This window comes from Euprymna scolopes, chromosome 19 (assembly GCF_053919585.1).
Source record: "Euprymna scolopes isolate OS-2025 chromosome 19, ASM5391958v1, whole genome shotgun sequence".
NCBI classification, from domain to species: domain Eukaryota; kingdom Metazoa; phylum Mollusca; class Cephalopoda; order Sepiida; family Sepiolidae; genus Euprymna; species Euprymna scolopes.
In genome coordinates, this window is record NC_136500.1 from 140,028,777 (window position 1) to 140,048,198 (window position 19,422).

The following is a 19,422-nucleotide window of genomic DNA, read 5'->3' on the forward strand; positions in this document are numbered from 1 at the left end:
TATTCAGTATGCCGCCATCTAAAATTAACAATAAATATTTTTTTATCATCTACATCATAATTCAGGTCATAAAGGGTTAATATTGAGATTTAAAAGTTTTTTTTTTGTATGTAACATAACATTGGCCATTTATGTCCATAGCTCATAATGAAGGATTATTTGTTTCATTGTGATTTTAAAAAAATATGATAAACGTTCACTCCCAACACTAAACTTATTAGTGTCCATGTTCCTTTTTCATAAGATGAGAACAATCACTCATATTTCAACAACATCTGTAATTTTTTCGAAATATCAATAATTAATCATAAAGATTGAAGCTTCTTTCAAATAATACACGGTCTGATGTGTATTGATACGATTGATGACCCAGGTTTCAGTATACTGTGAAAATTTAGAGTAGAAGAATGCAATATAAGGAAGCCATTTTAACCCCTTAGCGCCCATAGTTCGTTTTTGAGGACAAGAAAAAGAATTAATTATATTTCAGCAACCATGGAATGCAATACCACAGGGCTGCTTCCCAGTTAATTACAACATGATATTGACAGATTGTTGTTGATCTGTCCTCTAAGATTAAAAAAAAAATATATTAAATTTTTCTCAACCATTTTACCTGATCTTAAAGGTGTTGTCTCGCTGCCCACCTGACAAATTTATTAACCTTTATCCTTGAGTTGCCTTTGGGCCTTTATATACATCAAAAAGAAATCTATTTTTAGAGACATATAGAATAGTTGTAAAAATCGTATTGTCTTTCAAATATTACACCTATTGTCTGAAGTACATTAACAACATTGATGTTTGAGTTTTCAGTATACTATAAAAATCTAGAGTAAAAAGATACGATCAGTTTCATCAATTACTCATCAAATATTTTATGATGTTGACAGATTTTTGTTGTTGATCTGTTCTCTAAAAAAAAAAAAAAAAAAAAAAAAAAAAAGAATAAAATTTTTCTCAACCATTGTCACCAATCTAAAATGTGTTGTCTCGTTGCCCACCTGACAAATTCATTAACCTTGAGTTACCTTTGAGCCTTTATAAGCAGCGATTCATTAGTACACAGAAAAAATCTATTTTTCAGAGACGAGTATAGATAGTTGTAAAAATCGCATTGTCTTGTCTTTCGAATATTACACCTACTGTCTTTCAAATATTACACTTATTGTCTTTCAAATATTACACCCATTGTCTTTCAAATATTACACCCATTGTCTTTCAAATATTAAACCCATTGTCTTTCAAATATTACACCTGCTGCAGTAGCAAGGCACACTTGTGATGTCACGGGTCTTCGAAATAACATGTTCTAAATGTACGTCGAGATCATGATTTGTGAATGATTTGCAAAAGTGTGTCGATGTAAAAACTAACCCCTCTTTGCAAAAAATGGCCCAGCTGACGGTCAAAGAATTAATCTTTTTGGCTAATTTTTTTATATTTGTCATCTGAGAGATTGATCTTTCTAACGATACCGATTTTGTCACAGTTTGATACTTCTGTGAAAAGTTTTCGGGAGACACACAGGCACACAAATTTTGCCTTTTCTATATCAGATGATCGTATCAACCTATTAAAAATAACTTAAAGTTAAGTTTATTTGCAACACTGATGTTATATATGGAAGAGGACAGACCCCAGTAATTAAAGAAAGATGTAAATAGGATTAAAAATAATATTTATTAAAAGGAAAAGGCTAGAATCGAACCCAGTATTCAAAAGTTAAAAGTTAATATATATTGCAATCTCGGGAATTTAGTGAATTGACTATTGTGTTTAGAAATGACTTAATGATACAACGAGTAGGTCAGATATCGGACATTGTAAATTAAGGAATGTCTTTGTTTTGCCAGAAACGTGTTGGACATATTTTTTTTTTTCTTCCTTTGAAGATTGTAATGCTGGGTATGGGGCAGCCAAACCAGCTGCCAACATTGCTCCGCTTTTTTTATTGAAACCAACCAAGAGCTCTTTTTAGTATCCTCACTGTTCCCTTAAGTGCAATTGTCTGAATCTCTTTTGCACTTGGTTCACCAGGAATATTAGTCAGGTAGGACTTCAGGTTCTTCTTCATAAGTCCTGTGGCACCTATGATAACTGGTATGATCGATATCCCCTTTAGGTTCCAGTTTCTTTTCATATCAGACATGAGACCTTGGTATTTGGTCTGTTTCTCTCTTTCAGCTCTGTTAAGACCGCCATCATTAGGAACACTCACTTCAATCAAGGTTGCAACTCTCTCTGACTTATTCCATATAACTATATCAGGTTTCACAGCAGCATTTCCAAGGTAGGTGGCTGTAGGGATTACATGGTCATAATGTATGGTATATAAATCATTTCCAACTGTTCTTTCAGGTTGATGTTCCCAGGATTTGCTACTACACTGGATGTTTAATTTTTTACAAATCGTCCAGTGGAGGTACTTGCATACTCCATCATGTCTCGCTGTATAGTAGCCATCCCCTAAAAGAACTTTGAAACTTGATATCAGATGACCAACACTTTCCAATTCTGTATGGCAGAACCTGCATTTATTGTCATTACTGATCCCTGCCATCTTCTTGAATGCATTGGTCATCAATCCCTGATCTTGGGCAGCCATTATGACCCTTTCCTGATCGTGGTGGAGGGATCCTCTTTTGAGCCAGTCCAAAGAACCTTCTTTATCTATGTATTCCTGAGAGAGTTCCCCCAGAAAATACTTTGCACACTGATGTTGTTCCCATTCTTTAAGGTTCATCTGTTGAAAGGTCTCGGTATATTTCTGCCGGCTCTTTCTTGCTATTTCTGTGGCACACTTGTTTGGTGTTTCGTCCTCATCTGAGAGACAACTCTGACCAAAATGCTTGGCCAGCTGGGTGACTGATGTTGTTCTGCTAGCTCTTGTCTCTTGATGTTCATATACTATTGAGAGGGTGTCATTCTGGGAGCTTCTCAGATACTGACCGGTGCTCACAATAGTTGCCCTATGTTGATGATTAATCTCTGAGAGTCCCAGGCCTCCTTCTCCCCTGGGCAAATACAGCCTTGGTAGACACTGATTTCTGTATATTATTTTATGAAGCGTTAGTAGCTTCCGTGTCTTTACATCTAGCCGGTTGATGTATTTTTGTGGCCAGTCAATGATACCAAAGCTGTATGTTATTTTATGTGTATTTTTATGTGTATGTAACTCCACGTGAGGAATCAGATGGTTGGGTACGTTTCTAACATCACAAAGAAAGATAGGTTCAATATATTCAGTTAAGAGGGTTCGAAATAAGTCAGTTCAGTCAGTCAAACCAGAGAGAGCAGATGAGTTGAAGGTGGAGAGAAACAGCTGGAATTCACAGCAGTTGAGTTTGCTGAAACCCTTTTGGAAGCAACCAGAAAGGTAAACAAGAAAATGTAACTCCGAAAGGCCATTGAATTCCTAATCATCAATCATCCAGCTGGGAGAATAAACATCATCATATATATCTGTAAACTTTTGCCTTCACTGTCATCTTTCAACCTGAAAGGTGATGTGATTTTGTCTATCATGTTTGTAAAAGAGATTTGTATGAAACACTCTCCTTCCAAAGTGTAACAGAATCCCCCTCCTTCAAATGAATTCTCATCTCCCTCTGCGTTGAGAGAATTGTCATCACAGTCATTGTCGTTGTGCACAGTTATATAGATGTCATTATCAGTTCTTGTTCTGTCGGCCTCCTTCTGTGTCGTCCTGTTATGCACACCCTGCTATTCAACAATGTCTCTGGTTTGAGTATACGTCGAAAGTCTAGAGCAGAAGGATACAAACACTTTCATCTACTATTCAATCCCAAATGTAATCCTTTGCAAAAGATAGGCTCAGCTGTTTCGGAACCTATGAGTAAGGAACTCATACAGACACACACACAAAGTGACTTATATATATATATATATATATAGAAATAAAAATTACAATAAGTTTACCAAGGTAATCAAAATGGTAAACTTAAAATTAAGATTTACTTGATTCCTCCGGCCTTGGCAGACGTGTTTTAAATGTTCTCTCCAGTGCTTTTTCTGTGCACATTTGAACTTTTCTTTTAATGATTTGAAACTCATTCCATTTGTGATTTTTTCCAAGGAATTCTGCCTTTTGGATCATTTTGGACCATTTGGAACTTACCTGTTGGATTGGAAATTTTTAATTTGACTGTGTTTGGATTTTACCATTCTTGGATTTTTTTACCCTTCACCGGACTATCCATTCATGTGAAATCTTTTTATCATTTTTCTTTTACCTCCTATTCCCCTTACCTCACCCTTTTTTTTACCAAGTAAGATCTGTGACTTACTTGTAGTTTCATTAAATACTTTTATATGCAAAATCCGATCCTGCATTTTGCTAATTCCTGCCCTCTGATGAGAAGGAGAGTATTTCTTCAAAACTCCGCGGATTAAGGACTATCCACTTATCTTGTGCTTCCTTTTTAAAATTAAATATGTTTTTAACTCTTTTTCAAGATGTCTTTTAACATGTTTTATTAATCATTTGTTCATATATATATATATATATATATATATATATATATATATATATTTTTATTATTTTATTACTGCTTTATCTATTTAGTTATACATGTTTCCGCTACCGAATCGTATCAACGATCCAGTAACTTTGTCAGACTTGTCCAAGTCTGACAAAGTTACTGGATCGTTGATACGATTCGGTAGCGGAAACATGTATAACTAAATAGATAAAACAGTAATAAAATAAAAAAATATATATTTGCTCTGCAATAGTATTGAGTACTCCCTTCAAGTTTTCACTACTTACCAGTTTTGCTATATGTATATATATATATATGATATTTTTATATATAGCAATAGTATGATGACTCAACGTTGCTCAAGATTGAATGAGGATAAATACTATATACAACCAATTTGATGTATTCAATCAAAAAACTTTTAATAGTCCTTATAACATTATAACCAAATGATATTTTTATATGTAGAATAACTAGATACTCTAATTATTATTTGAAAGTAATTTTGCTTAAATATAATTTTGTATATAAAACAGATTTTGTTGATAAATTCACCCCGAAAAATTGGCACTAATCGGTTGAATTTCTTTTTAGATGTGGAACTTTTGTGTATGGTTTTTTTTTTTTTTTGCTCATAAAAGTTTTCATCAGACAAAATTTCATTAAAAAAGTTCTTGTTAAACAAAGTTACTTTGAAGGTTGAGCAAATATCGGGTTCCTGCCTTTTTTTTTCTGTGTTTTTTGTCAATAAATTTTTAAATATTACTAATCCTTTGAAAATTAAATAGTTATTAGCCCTCAACTTAATAATAATGATATTGATATTTTAAAATCATTATTTCTTATGAATAAAATTTGTCAACTAAGTTTTCTTAAAAACAAAAACTTGAAGAATTGCATATTTTTTTGTGTACAAAATAAAAATAAATGTCTAGCTTTCTTAGTCACCTGCATATTCAAATTTTGATTTAAAAAAAAAATATTGTACTGGAGCAAGATTTTACTTTTTTATGACTAGAAAAAAAAAACTACCTAAATGCATGGTTTAGCTATGCCACTAACGTGAACTTTGAATTTAATTGAATTTATTTGTGTCAAATCAAAAAAAAGGCTAGCTTTCTTACTCAACAAATTATATATTTTAAAAAAAGTTTTTTTTTTTTTTTTGTACTGGAGTGAGATTTTACCTTTTTTATGACTTATAAAAAAAAACAGTACCTAAATGTATAGTTTAGCTGTGCTACTAACCTGAACTGTGAATTTAATTGAATTTATTTTTATTAGTAATGATAAAAAAAAAGAAAAATTCTTTCATTTTGTTGATGAATGAAACTAAAAAAGTAAATGTTAGTAATTGTCTGCCCTCAATAATAATATTAATATTTTTAAAACGATTATTTCTTATGAATAACATTTGTCAATTAAGTTTTCTTACAAACCAAAAGTTGAAGAATTTATTTACACAATTATATATTCAACATGTAGTTGTGTAAGTATTCAGTATATATTTTATTATCTGTACTGGAATGAGATTTTACCCTTTTTATGCTTAGAAAAAAAATTGCGTGGTTTAGCTAAGGTGAAATTTGAGTTTAATTTATTTTTATTAGTAACAGTTAAAAAAACCTAAACTTTTTTTATTTATGTTACGATAAAAAGTAAATGTTTTCTTTGTTCTCGTATTTCTTTGTGTTATGAATTTGTGAGAATCAGTTCAAGAAGAATGAGTTAAAACTGAAAGACCAAAATACCCAGAAAGTAGATTGTCTTTGTTGAGAAAATTCTGGAAGTTAAGAATGAGAAGTAGGCAGTCACCATCTCCAGTCGGAAGAATTTTTTATATTTTTAAGGAGTTGCCACTCTCACCTATCGTCCATTCGATTTGTGCCCCAACGGAGATTATCACTTAACGTATTCGCAGTGTTATGCCCATTTCTAGTGGTCTCTGCAAAACTGTATGCATGGAAGAACATGTTTCGAACACAGGCGAGTCGACTAGCACGTGACGGCACGTTTTCTTCAGATCTGGAAATAGACAGTAACAGAAGAAAAAAAATTAACAATAATTCATTCAAATGTTAGAATATTTAAGATTTTAATAAGATCTCATATATAGAATGTATATAAGTCATAGAATATGTGTATGTATGCGTTTGTGTGTATACATATACAAAGTCATATATATATATATATATATATATATATAGTCTTTGAAGTTTTTAACCTTTAAAATTATACAAAAAAATATTTTTTATCATTCGTTAGAAAACCATCTAGTCAGCAAGTCATTTAATCACCTGCAATCACTGCATATATATATATATATATATATATATATATATATATATATATATTACTGTTGGGACGATTAATCGGAATCGGTAATCAGAAAAATTGGAAATTTGGGGGGCATCGGAATCGGTATCAAAAAAAAAAAAAAAAAAAAAAAAATTGTGCCTATTTCTCGATGCCAAAAACGATTCCTTTATCTTTATATGATCTGGTTTAAATCTGCCACTGTTGGTAGTAATAATAAAATAATAAAAATCTATTAATTTTAAACTACCTGTAAAACTAAAATCCATAGATCATCCCCACAAGTATGTTTTTACGTTAGAGAAAATACATGCACATTTAACATGTGTTTTTACGGTAATTAGGGAAAAAAACAATTTTATGGTAAAATATTTAGAGATTTATGAAGAATTGGAATCAGTAATTGCATTGGAATCGGGGAAAAAATATTGGAATCGTCCCATCACTAATATATATATACAAATTATTTGTAAAATAATCAGCCACATTAATCTTTCATAAATATTTGAAAGAAAATAATTACACTTCAAAATTTGAAAGAAATTTAAACTGTTGAATAAAACATCATTTCTAACTTTTAAACTCTTAGCAAATCCAGAAATGAAAGATTGAAAAATTTTGAAAGCATGAAGACGGGCAAAGAATTTTAGATGGCTCCCTACCCTCTGCAAAAATCTGACCCAGTTGACCTCCCAGAGAATGAATCATTTTTTTTTTTAATTTTTAGATATTATTCATCCAGCACAACACCAATTAGAAAATACCAACTTTGTGATTGTTTGTTTTGTAGTTTTTTACTTTTAACTGGGCATACAAACATCACAACAAAGTATGTAAGTACCTTCATTGGAAAATCTGTGGAGAGATGCAGCTTGACAGAGCGACGAACATCTGGGAACATGAACCACCACCAATAACATCAAATGGAAAAGTGACCGTGTTCTATGACAAAGACATACAGGCGGGGAGATACATAAAAGACAAGGTCATCAAGCCAGATATTGTAATATGGAACAAGCCTGAAAGAACTGCGCTCATTATCGATGTTACAGTCCCAAATGATTTCGGCCTTAACAGAGCTGAACGGGAAAAGATAACAAAATATCAAGACCTAAAAAATGATCTAAAAACGACATGGTCTCTAAAAGAAATAAACATTATACCGGTTGTGATAGGAGCGACTGGATTAATAAAAAAGAACCTTCAGAAATACTTAGAAGCAATCCCTGGAAGACCAAGCTGTAACGAAATACAAATAGCAGCCATAAAAGGAACAGCATCTATTCTTAAAAGAGCCCTCGGATATAAATTTAAATCATAACAGAATCAAGTGTTAGCTCCAGGAGGGAGCCCCTTGATCTCTTAATACTTACTGAAGTAAAATAAATAAAACAAATGCCCTTTATATAATATACGAAATCTTTACATAAAAAAGAAAAAAACTAATTAATTTACACAATGACGGTTGCCAACAGAAAACATAAATCGTCTCCAAATCTTTTCAATGGTCCCCCCTCGCCAAACTTTCACAAGAAACACTCGTCTAGCTGTAAATACTATCAATAATTCCCCCCACTCTTTATCTGCGCCTAAACCTAAACGTAGATTCCATGAACAAAGCTTTTTTCTTAGAACTGCACGCCTGTGGAATTGTCTTCCGTTTTCCTGCTGACTACAATATGGTTGTCTTCAAGTCTAACGTAAATGAGTTCTTGATGAGCCGTTCCATATAAGTTATCAACTTTACCAAATTTTCATTACTAATGATTACTATAATGTCCAATTTCTACTGTACACTCTTTAACCCTTATCCTTGAGTGGCCTCTTGGCCTTGATAATGTGGTGATGCCTATGTAAAAAAAAAAAAAGTGAACATGATTCATGATTCTAAAGGCGTCGTTCGTATCGGATTTCATTGAATATACAAGTTTACTGTTTTGCCATTTCACTTAAAATATAACATTACTTTTTAGATGAATTTATTAAATTAAGTTCCAGCTTCTATTAAATTCTGTACTTCTTATTTAATCATATTCAGTAACAATTTTAGACAAGCAAAATTATCATCAAATGCTTTTAAATGTCTCATTTTCACTCAAGGTCTTGTGTCTCCAAAAAATGCTGAGATGAGACGGAGAGTACTAGCGAAATTCTTGACTTAAAAAAAAAAAAATGCTAACCACACAAAACACATGAGGCTCTATTTTTCAACACTTTTGTTAACAAGAACGAAGATATATTTTGTTTTCTCCATGTAAGATTTATATTCATACATAGATATTTGTATATATATTCACCCCCACCCCTGGAATATGAGGACACTAGAATGCAAGGGAGACAACTACCTAAAAAAATTCGCAGAGGGGAGGGGGATAACTTATACCAAAATGTAATTGTTGCTAGAAAAAACAAAAACTCAGCATATATATATATATATATATATATATATATATATATATATATATGAGCAAACAGTTAATAAAATATGTTAAAAACACTTTGAAATGAGTTACTAGATAAATGGATATATATATATTTATTTAAATGAGGGGGGGGTCACCAACTATGTGTATTTTTTCACATTATTTTATTATTCCGTGTTTTGGTTTTTCATTGAAAATTATGTTTAGATCATTGAAATCATTTTTAACGCGAATTTCTTAACCCATTTTATATAAATATATATATATATATATATATATATATATATATATATATATATATATACATACACACAAAAGTAATTTACATATCTGGCAGTGTTCTTAGATATGCTATGTACAGAAATTCATCCGATAACTATATTAAAAAATTCATTTATTTAATTCAGATATTTCGATGATATACATCCTCATCAATGAAAGCCTGTTTATTTTTATTTTTTTCTCTTTTCTGGTCCACATCGTGTAATCTGCAAGCAAGAGTGTTAGTTCATAGGTCTTATAACGGTATGATTTTCAAAAACAGTAATGAGCAGGGTGTTGCGTTAGCCGCGCAAAGTGAATAATTAAAATATTACCTACATTTGAAGTGTTGTATATATTTGGAATTAAGAATTCATTGACAAGGATGTATATCATCAAAATATATGAATTAAACAAATAAATTTGTTTAAAGATATAAAAAAGTAGGTGTTGTTTTCGAGCCTAGGTAATTATATAAGCAATTATTAATTTCATATATATATATATATATATATATATATATATGACTACTTCATTTAATTACATGAATTAATATACAAAGGTATACTTTTATGCATTAATTTTAAGTATTTACTTCAACAGTGCTCAATACATAGGTAGAGCTAGTTAGTAAGTTAAATATTTATGGTGATTAAGCTCACGAAGATGAAACGCAGAATATTCTATGTAGCTTAATTGTCACATCTATATATATATATATATATATATATATATATATATATATATATATAAAAGTGAACGTGTCTGTGTGTGTATGTCTGTGTACATTTCCATACACAATAACTGTCAATTTTAAGTCTAAAGACTCGAAATTTGATATACAGGGTACTGAGATTTGGGAAAATCGAGGTCATCGGTTTTCGGCCAGAAATTTGGCGATTAAGGGGTCAAAGTTCAACGATTTGACCTTTGAGAACTCTACCAAGCCCCTCCGACAATTTTGGGTCTAAACACTTGAAATTTTAGATATAGGTTCCTTGGACATGGATCTAACTTAATAACTTGAGTTGAGCCAAAAAAATTTTAAGGGGTCATAATAGGGGTCAAAGTTAAAAAAATTGACCTTTTTTCTTTTGCTCAGCATACACCTCCAAACACCCAGGCAACACCGGGTACCCATTGCTAGTATTTTTATAATTTATCATATATATATATATATATATATATATATATATATATATATATATATATATATAATAAATCTGTATTCCTGTTTGTTTGTAATGATGTCATAGTATATAATTATGTATGATATAATGGCAGATAACGATATGTATGATGTCACGTATGACGTCATGTATGGGGGCAAAAATGAAAGTAGATTCCCTGGGCAACGCTGGGTAGCCTGCTAGTATATATATTTTTAGAGTAATAATGTAAAGAAACTCAAGACTGGGAACTAAAACAAAAAGAAACATCTCGAAAAAAATACAGACCCCACCCCCACCCCGATAAGGTCTGAACCTGTGATCACAAAACTGGGAGAAAAGGGAAGGGTTTATATGAAAAGATTATCGCACTCACAATGAATGGGTCAAAGTGGCAGGAGATGAGATATGAGCTGTATGCGCGGGCGACGAGAACCAAGCAGGTGTATAATGAGAATCGGATGAACAAGAGAGATGAGGTGAACAAGTTTCACCAGAATGGCACCTTCCACAGGTGGGCATTTGCATCTGTGTCTGCGATGATGGGCACCGTACAGGTGAACTGGTAGAGTCGACAGCTGAATAAGAAGTGGTGGAAGAGGGAGAGGAGGAAGAAGAAGGTTGCATCTGTTGATGTGATCTGCACATCTGTTGTGCATATCTGTTATCATCAATTGTGGAGGATGAGGAGGAAACGGATGACTTGTGAGGCACATAGGTGGCACTCTGTGTTCTGTAGATGAAGAAGGAAAAGAGAAAAAAAAAGATGGTCAGCAGAAAATAAAACCAAGGGAGAGTTAAGAAAGAGGACAAAGAGAGTAAGAGAGAGGTAGGTAGGATATAGGAAGAGGGGGAGGTGAGAGAAGGATACGGGAAGAGGGGGAGGCGAGAGAAAGATATGGGAAGAGGGGGAGGCGAGAGAAAGATATGGGAAGAGGGGGAGGCGAGAGAAAGATATGGGAAGAGGGGGAGGCGAGAGAAGGGTATGGGAAGAGGGGGAGGCGAGAGAAGGGTATGGGAAGAGGGGGAGGCGAGAGAAGGGTATGGGAAGAGGGGGAGGCGAGAGAAAGGTTATGGGAAGAGGGGGAAGCGAGAGAAGGGTATGGGAAGAGGGGAGGCGAGAGAAGGGTATGGGAAGAGGGGAGGCGAGAGAAGGGTATGGGAAGGGGGAGGCGAGAGTAGGAAGAGGGGGAGGCGAGAGAAGGAGATAGGAAGAGAGGGAAAGGTGGGAGAAGGATATAGCAAGAGAGGGAAAGGTGGGTGAAGGATATAGGAAGAGAGGGAAAGGTGGGTGAAGGATATAGGAAGAGAGGGAAAGGTGGGTGAAGGATATAGGAAGAGGGAGAGGTGGGAGAAGGGTATATGGAGGTGAAAGAGAAATAAAAGGAGATAGGAAGAGAGGGAGGGAGACACAGAAAGAGAGGGAGGGAGACACAGAAAGAGAGGGAGGGAGACACAGAAAGAGAGGGAGAGAGAGGCACAGAAAGAGAGGGAGAGAGAGGCACAGAAAGAGAGGGAGAGAGAGGCACAGAAAGAGAGGGAGAGAGAGGCACAGAAAGAGAGGGAGAGAGAGGCACAGAAAGAGAGGGAGAGAGAGGCACAGAAAGAGAGAGAGAGAGGCACAGAAAGAGAGAGAGAGAGGTGGAAGGACACAGAGAGAGAGGGAGGGAGGTGGAAGGACACAGAGAGAGAGGGAGGGAGGTGGAAGGACACAGAGAGAGAGGGAGGGAGGTGGAAGGACACAGTGAGAGAGGGAGGGAGGTGCAAGGACACAGAGAGAGAGAGGGAGGGAGGTGGAAGGACACAGAGAGAGAGGGAGGGAGGTGGAAGGACACAGAGAGAGAGGGAGGGAGGTGGAAGGACACAGAGAGAGAGGGAGGGAGGTGGAAGGACACAGAGAGAGAGGGAGGGAGGTGGAAGGACACACAGAGAGAGGGAGGGAGGTGGAAGGACACACAGAGAGAGGGAGGGAGGTGGAAGGACACAGAGAGAGAGGGAGGGAGGGAGGTGGAAGGACACAGAGAGAAAGGAGAGGGAGGTGGAAGGACACAGAGAGAAAGGAGAGGGAGGTGGAAGGACACAGAGAGAAAGGAGAGGGAGGTGGAAGGACACAGAGAGAAAGGAGAGGGAGGTGGAAGGACACAGAGAGAAAGGAGAGGGAGGTGGAAGGACACAAAGAGAAAGGAGAGGGAGGTGGAAGGACACAAAGAGAAAGGAGAGGGAGGTGGAAGGACACAAAGAGAAAGGAGAGGGAGATAGGGTGAAAGATAGAAAAAGAGAGAGGAGATGAAAACGAATAGGAAGAAAAATAGAGAAGGGAGTTAGGAGATAACAGGGTAGAGAAAGGTAAACAATGGAAAAAGTTTAAGAAAAAGAAAAATTGGAAGACAGGATTAAAAAGGAAAGAAAGTGTAGAAATAACTTTGTTGGGATGCCTTCAATAAGTTTCCACACGTTTTTGTAGAGGAGATTTAAAATTGTTGTAAGCTCTTGAAAATTCAGTATGTTATTGTTATACATCTTATGAGATGACTGACCTATTTTTATGATTTTAGGTTTAAATGAACAGCTACAACAAGAATTAGAATACACCCTACTAAAGCCTGATTGTCACAGTTAGTGAACTTCAAAAATGCAATCTGGACGTGAGGACACTTTAGAAGAATGATATGCAATAAAATTCCGTTTTAAACTTGGAAAAAAATGCCACAGAAACGTATGGAATGCTTCAGACTGCTTTGGACCATTTTCATGAATTGAACATCAGTTTTTGAGTGGCATAATAGATTCAAGGAAGGCAGGGAGTCTGTTAGAGATGTTGGGATGCATGGGAGGAGTAAGGAAGTTAGAACACCAAAGTTGATTAGCCAAATAAAGAATTTCATAGATAAGGACCATCATGTTTCTTTAGAGACAATAAGTGCACAGTTTGATGTCAGTGTGGGAACTGTGCACAAAATTATTTGTGAGGAACTGAGGATGCGGAAGATTTGCGCAAATACACCAGTCCCCAACTCCATCCTTGTCACAGACTATTTGACCAAGATGAGCATCATGACAGTTCCTCACCCTCCCTATAGTCCAGACCTTGCTCCCTTTGACTTTTGGTTATTCCCTAAGCTCAAGGAAAACCTTAGAGGCTGCCATTGTGAGACAATCGAGGAGATGAAAGAGGCTGTGACGGGACTCACTGACACGCTCACACAAGAGGACTTCTATGGGATCTTCTAGAAGTTGTTGGAACGATACAACAAGTGCATTGCAGCCGGAGGAGATTACTTCGAAGGGGGCTAGAGTTTAACGTGTGTACTATCAATAAAAGTGCCCATACGAAAAAAGTCTGGAAACTTATTGAAGGCATCTGGCTTTTCTGTTGCAAATTTATGTTCAATTGGTTAGTAAAGATAAAAAAGAAAAATTTGGATTTATTTTCATGTACCAATGAAAATCTCATATAAGAGGACATATTTGAAACAATGGTTGATCGAGCAAATCAAATACAATTTTCCGTCATTATTGACAGCATAAAAAGGAAGAAAAGAAGATGGTGGAGCGAGAGAGAAAAACAAAAAAAAAAAGGAGGGTGGAAGAAAGAAAAGCCAAAGAAGTACAAAGAAAAGAAAAGAAAAACCTAGAAAAAAATAATTTTAAGATTTTGGAAAAAAATTATTTTATTAAGATCTTGGAAAAAAAATAATTTTATTAAGATCTTGGAAAAAAAATAATTTTATTAAGATCTTGGAAAAAAAATAATTTTATTAAGATCTTGGAAAAAAAATAATTTTATTAAGATCTTGGAAAAAAAATAATTTTAAGATTTTGGAAAAAAATAATTAATAAAATTATTTTTTTCCAAAATCTTAATAAAATTATAAGATTTTGGAAAAAAATAATTATTGTTCAGATTTTTGACAATCAAAATACATAAAACATAAAGGGGGCAGTTGGATCTGTTCGAGCACGCTTTCTCTCAACGTGCGGTGAACGTGTTGAACCAGCTGCTTGAAGTGTTATCCGCAGAGTCAAAACCAAACTAGACAAACATTGAAGAAATCACTCACTACAGATCTAGAGATGATATGTCTTGAGAAATTGTAATCTCGGGTGTATAGACCTGTGTTCCTTTCTCACTGTATATCTATATATCTATAAAAGTGAAAATGTCTGTGTGTCTGTCTGTCTGTGTACACTTCCCTACCAAACTACTCTGTCAATTTTCGGTCTACAGACTAAAGATTTGGCATAAGGGATATTGAGATTTGGGAAAATCAATTTAATTGGTTTTCGGCCACAAAGTTGGCTGTTAAAGTGTCAAAGTTCAACAATTTGACCTTTGAGAACTCTATCAAACTCCTCCGCCAATTTTGGGTCTAAACACTTGAATTTTATGTATAGGTTACTTGGACATGAATCTAACTTTATAATTTGATTTGAGCCCAAAACAATAAATGTTAAGGTGTCAAAATTGAGATCAAAGTTAAAAAAAATTTGACGTCTGAAGCCTCTACCAACTTTTCTCTATGGTAGTCAAGGAAGCCTATTATATAGAAAAGCATTACCGTACATATCCACACTTTTTAATATATATACATATGCACATAAAGTTATGAACAGTACATAGGGCCCAAGCAAAGCCAGACTGAATTGCTAGTTTGTATTATATTATTGTATGATGATATGTATATTATATTATTGTATGATTTTATAAGTACTTAAAATTTATTAGCGATTTTAACTAATTGCATTAAATATAAATGTGATTATACGTATGATTGAGTATGTTTTAGTTTTAGTCGAGAAGCTAAACAGTCATTAGTAACATAAAAGGGGTGGAACATTCATTCGCTATTATTATATGTTGAAAATTAATTGTTTATTAACTGAAGTTGATGCAGTGCAAATCAATATTTGTTCTAGCAATGCCATATTGTAATGTTCTGAAGTGTTTGTTTAGAATGATCTAATTCCGAAATAAGAGAATTAGCAGGAAACCAATCAGATGCGGGGGACTTTCCTGAGGGAGACTTTATTATTTTTTATTCTACTATGAGAAAGTTAATGGTATGTATAATTGAGTTACGGGCGGTGTAAGTATAGAATCTGTGGAACATATAGACTTCCTCCCAATGTTGACTGGTGGCAGTGGTAGGACTAAATATTTAGAGGGAAAAATAGGTGCCCCTTCTTCTAACGGTGGTGCCATTGTGATAGTGGTACTCCTAGGATGTAATGTAGTATTTTATGATGGTTTAATGTGTCTGCAAAGGTGTTCAAAAGTTACATAAGATAGTGGCTATTAGTCTAGACGTATTGAATTTGTATGTGGCATCTGTTGTTGCAAACCTACGATACTTTGGTTCAGAGGGGAATTTCTGCTGAATCAACTCTCTTAACTGAGTAATGTATCAAAATAGTTGTTTCTATTTTTTTCAATTTCGGATCATTTGGATGAGGATGGAGCATTTTACCGGATGTCAAACATTCATCCGCTATCTCATACATTCTAAAAAAGAGATCTTTTTAAGATTCTAACCATCCCTTTAAGTACACTTGGTTCACCGGGTATAATTCTTTTTTTCCTATAATTACTGGAATGATAGAGATCTTCCTTAGATTCCAGTTTCTTTTCATGGCGTACATAAGACATTGGTATTTCGTTATCTTTCTTCTCAACTCTGTTTAACCCAGCGTCATTGGAGATACTGACTTCTACTAAGGTTGCTTCTTTCTCCTTATTATACCATATCACTATTTCTGTGATCTTCTCTTTCATCATCTCTTCAGGCCATGTTGTCGTCTCATTATTAACTGCTGAGGAGGTGAGCACTAGTTCATAAGTATAAAAATAAAACAATCCCAAACACAGAAAACATAAACTTCGACACATTCCACAGATTTTTTTTTTTTATTTGAGCGTCACCACTTATCAAGGTGCAAAAGCCACTCGAAGATAAAGGTTAATAAACATAAGGTGATAGTGTTGCAATCGTTAATGGTGTAAATTGAGTAGAATTTGATTATTTATGGAGTTCAGCAAGAACTTGTTTGCATTGGATTTGAAGATTACCATGTTGTATTCAACCGGGAAGTAGGACAGCGGAACAGTGTTCCACAGGTGGGCAGTTCTTGGAAAGAAGCTTTGTTTATGAAATCTGCGTTTAGATTTAGCTACAGATAGAAAGTGGGGGAAATCATTAATAGTGGTTGTAGCTAGTTGAGGGTTTTTTTTTATGAATGTTTGGCAAGGGGGGACCATAGATTTGAGTTCAGTCGAGCACTTGCCCTGAAAATAATGATAGAACAGAGACAGGCTTGCAACGTCTCTTCTGTGGGAAAGAGGGTTTCTTTTTCTTTCTTTTTTTTTTTTTACATGGGGGTCACCACTTATCAAGGCCCAGAGGCCACTCGAGAATAAGGGTTACTGGGTACACATTAGTCATTGCGATTTTAGCATAGTAAACATTAATTGGAATTTCATAACTTGGATTACTTAGGGGGACGGTTCAATAAGACTTGTTCACATTTGACTTGAAGACAATCAGATTGTAGTCAGCTGGAAAGCAGGCAAACGGAATAGAGTTCCACAGGCTTGTAGTTCTAAGAAAGAAGCTTTGTCCATGGAATCTATGTTTAAGTGTAGGCACAGATAAATAGTGTGGGTAATTGTTGATAGTGGTTCTGGCTAGACGAGTGTTTTTCGTGAAAGTCTGGCAAGGGGGGACCATAGACTGAAGTTCAAATGAGCACCTGCCATGAAAATAATGATAAAGAAGAGACATGTTCGCTACATCTCTTCTGTGGGAAAGAGGTTTATATAAGTAAAGAATTGCATCAGGAGTGAGATATCTACTGGAATGTAGAAGGATCCTACCATTTTTTCAGCGACTTTGGCAATGGATTTTGCAGGGAAGAGAAAAGGGCATCACCCACTAGATATCCATTGTACTTTGGGTGTGTGTGTAACACCATACACCCTCTAAACGATAACGTTCTTGTTGAGGCCTCTTTGTTATTAGTTGACATTAGCTTATTTCGACCTTCTAAAAACTCTCCTAAACTGGTCCAAGCCACCACCTGCCTTCGATTATCCTGAAACCATCCTCAACTGTCACAAATTCAAGATGAACCGTAAACTGTCCCTAACTGTAGTAAACTGCTGCAAAACTCACTGCCAGTTCTCAAATCGTCTGCAAACTAACTTTAAATATATCAACCATTATGTCTGATCCCTTTGTCTCAGTTACTGCCACACCTGGCACCTGGATTAACAATTTATTCAAAATAGTGTTGCCTTCAGGGTTGCCAAACCATAAAAAATATTTGAAGCCAAATCTTTTAGCAAAAAAAGGCCAAAAAAAAGCCAAAGTGATAATTGTAGCCAAACTTTCACAAACAAAAAGGCCAAATTAAACATTTAAATTGTTAAAAGAAATAACAAAGAATGTGTGTGCAAATATATAAATATTTATATTAAAAAATGAGATGTAGTTTGCTTGAAGCATTGTGTGAAATAGGTATGTAGAAGAGACTTAGAAGGCTATTACAATGCGAGGAATAGAATGTAGTCGGTATTGAGGAAGAAAGACGAAAACAAGGGACAATTTTCAAATCAATAAGTATATACATATATATATATACAGTGTATCACAAAAGTGAGTACACCCCTCACATTTCTTCAAATATTTAAGTATATCTCTTCATGGAACAAAACTGAAAAATGATTTTTTGACACAATGAAAAGTAGTCTCTCTGCAGCATATATAACAGAGCTAATTTATTTTCCCCTCAAAATAACTCAAAATATAGCCATTAAAAGCTAAATTACTGGCAACAAAAGTGAGTACAACCCTTTACGAAAAGTTGTCAATATTAACATACATGTCAACTCTCAATATTTTGTGTGGCCACAAATCCAAATCATTATCCAAAACTGCCTTTACTCTCCTGAGAATAGAGTTTACCAGAGCTTCATCACATGTAGCTACTGAAATGCTCTTTCACTCTTCAATTCTGACATCACGGAGCTGGCGGATATTTGAGACTTTGCACACTCCCACCTTCTGCTTGAGGATGTCCCAAAGATGTTCTACAGTAAATGACCAAGTTCTCTCCGATTCTCTCTCCTCTGATCTTGATCACGTTGTACAATGGGGAAAGGAGTGGCTGGTTACTTTTAATGCATCTAAAACCAAGCTTCTATCTTTACATCATCAACGTTCTGATCCCCATCTGGCATCAATTAAAATGAATGGCTCTCGTCTTGGGGAGGCCTCAAGTTTTGACAGGCTTCTGGGCTTGACCTTTACTCCTGATCTTAAATGGAATACGTACATCAAATCTGTTGCCAAGGTCGCTGGAAAAATGGTGGGATCGTTCTATCGATCTGGTAGATATCTCACTGCTGATGCAATTCTCTATCTATATAAGAGCCAGATACGTCCAAGGATGGAATACTGTTGCCACATATGGGCAGGAGCTGCTAGAAAAGACTTGTCCTGCCTTGATAGGGTTCAAAATAGACTTCGTGGCCTGGTGGGAGATGTCCTTTTCTCTTCGCTGCAACCTCTATCTCACAGAAGAGATGTTGCGAGTTTGTCTCTGCTTTATCGTTATTTTCATGGAAAGTGTTCAACTGAGCTTCAATCTATGGTCCCCCCTCACCCAACTTTCACAAGAAACACTAGACTAGCTGAAAACATTATCAATAATTTTCCCCACTCTTTATCTGTACCTAAACCTAAACATAGA

The 19,422-nt window shown here is 35.0% G+C and overlaps 2 protein-coding genes across 3 annotated transcripts in view; one reads left to right on the top strand and one right to left on the bottom strand.

Moving 5' to 3' along the window:
• LOC145240005 (phosphatidylinositol-3,5-bisphosphate 3-phosphatase MTMR14-like) overlaps positions 1-19,422 on the bottom strand; it is a gene marked incomplete in the record, with an annotated part of 148,228 nt that overhangs the window by 19,066 nt on the left and 109,740 nt on the right. Inside the window, 2 exon segments of the mRNA XM_080103598.1 lie at positions 6,372-6,530; positions 11,051-11,407. Coding sequence (XP_079959724.1) covers positions 6,372-6,530; positions 11,051-11,407 — 516 coding nt within the window.
• Positions 1-19,422, top strand: part of LOC145240006 (mitochondrial tRNA-specific 2-thiouridylase 1-like) — a 194,623-nt gene that overhangs the window by 12,609 nt on the left and 162,592 nt on the right. The window lies entirely within an intron of this gene.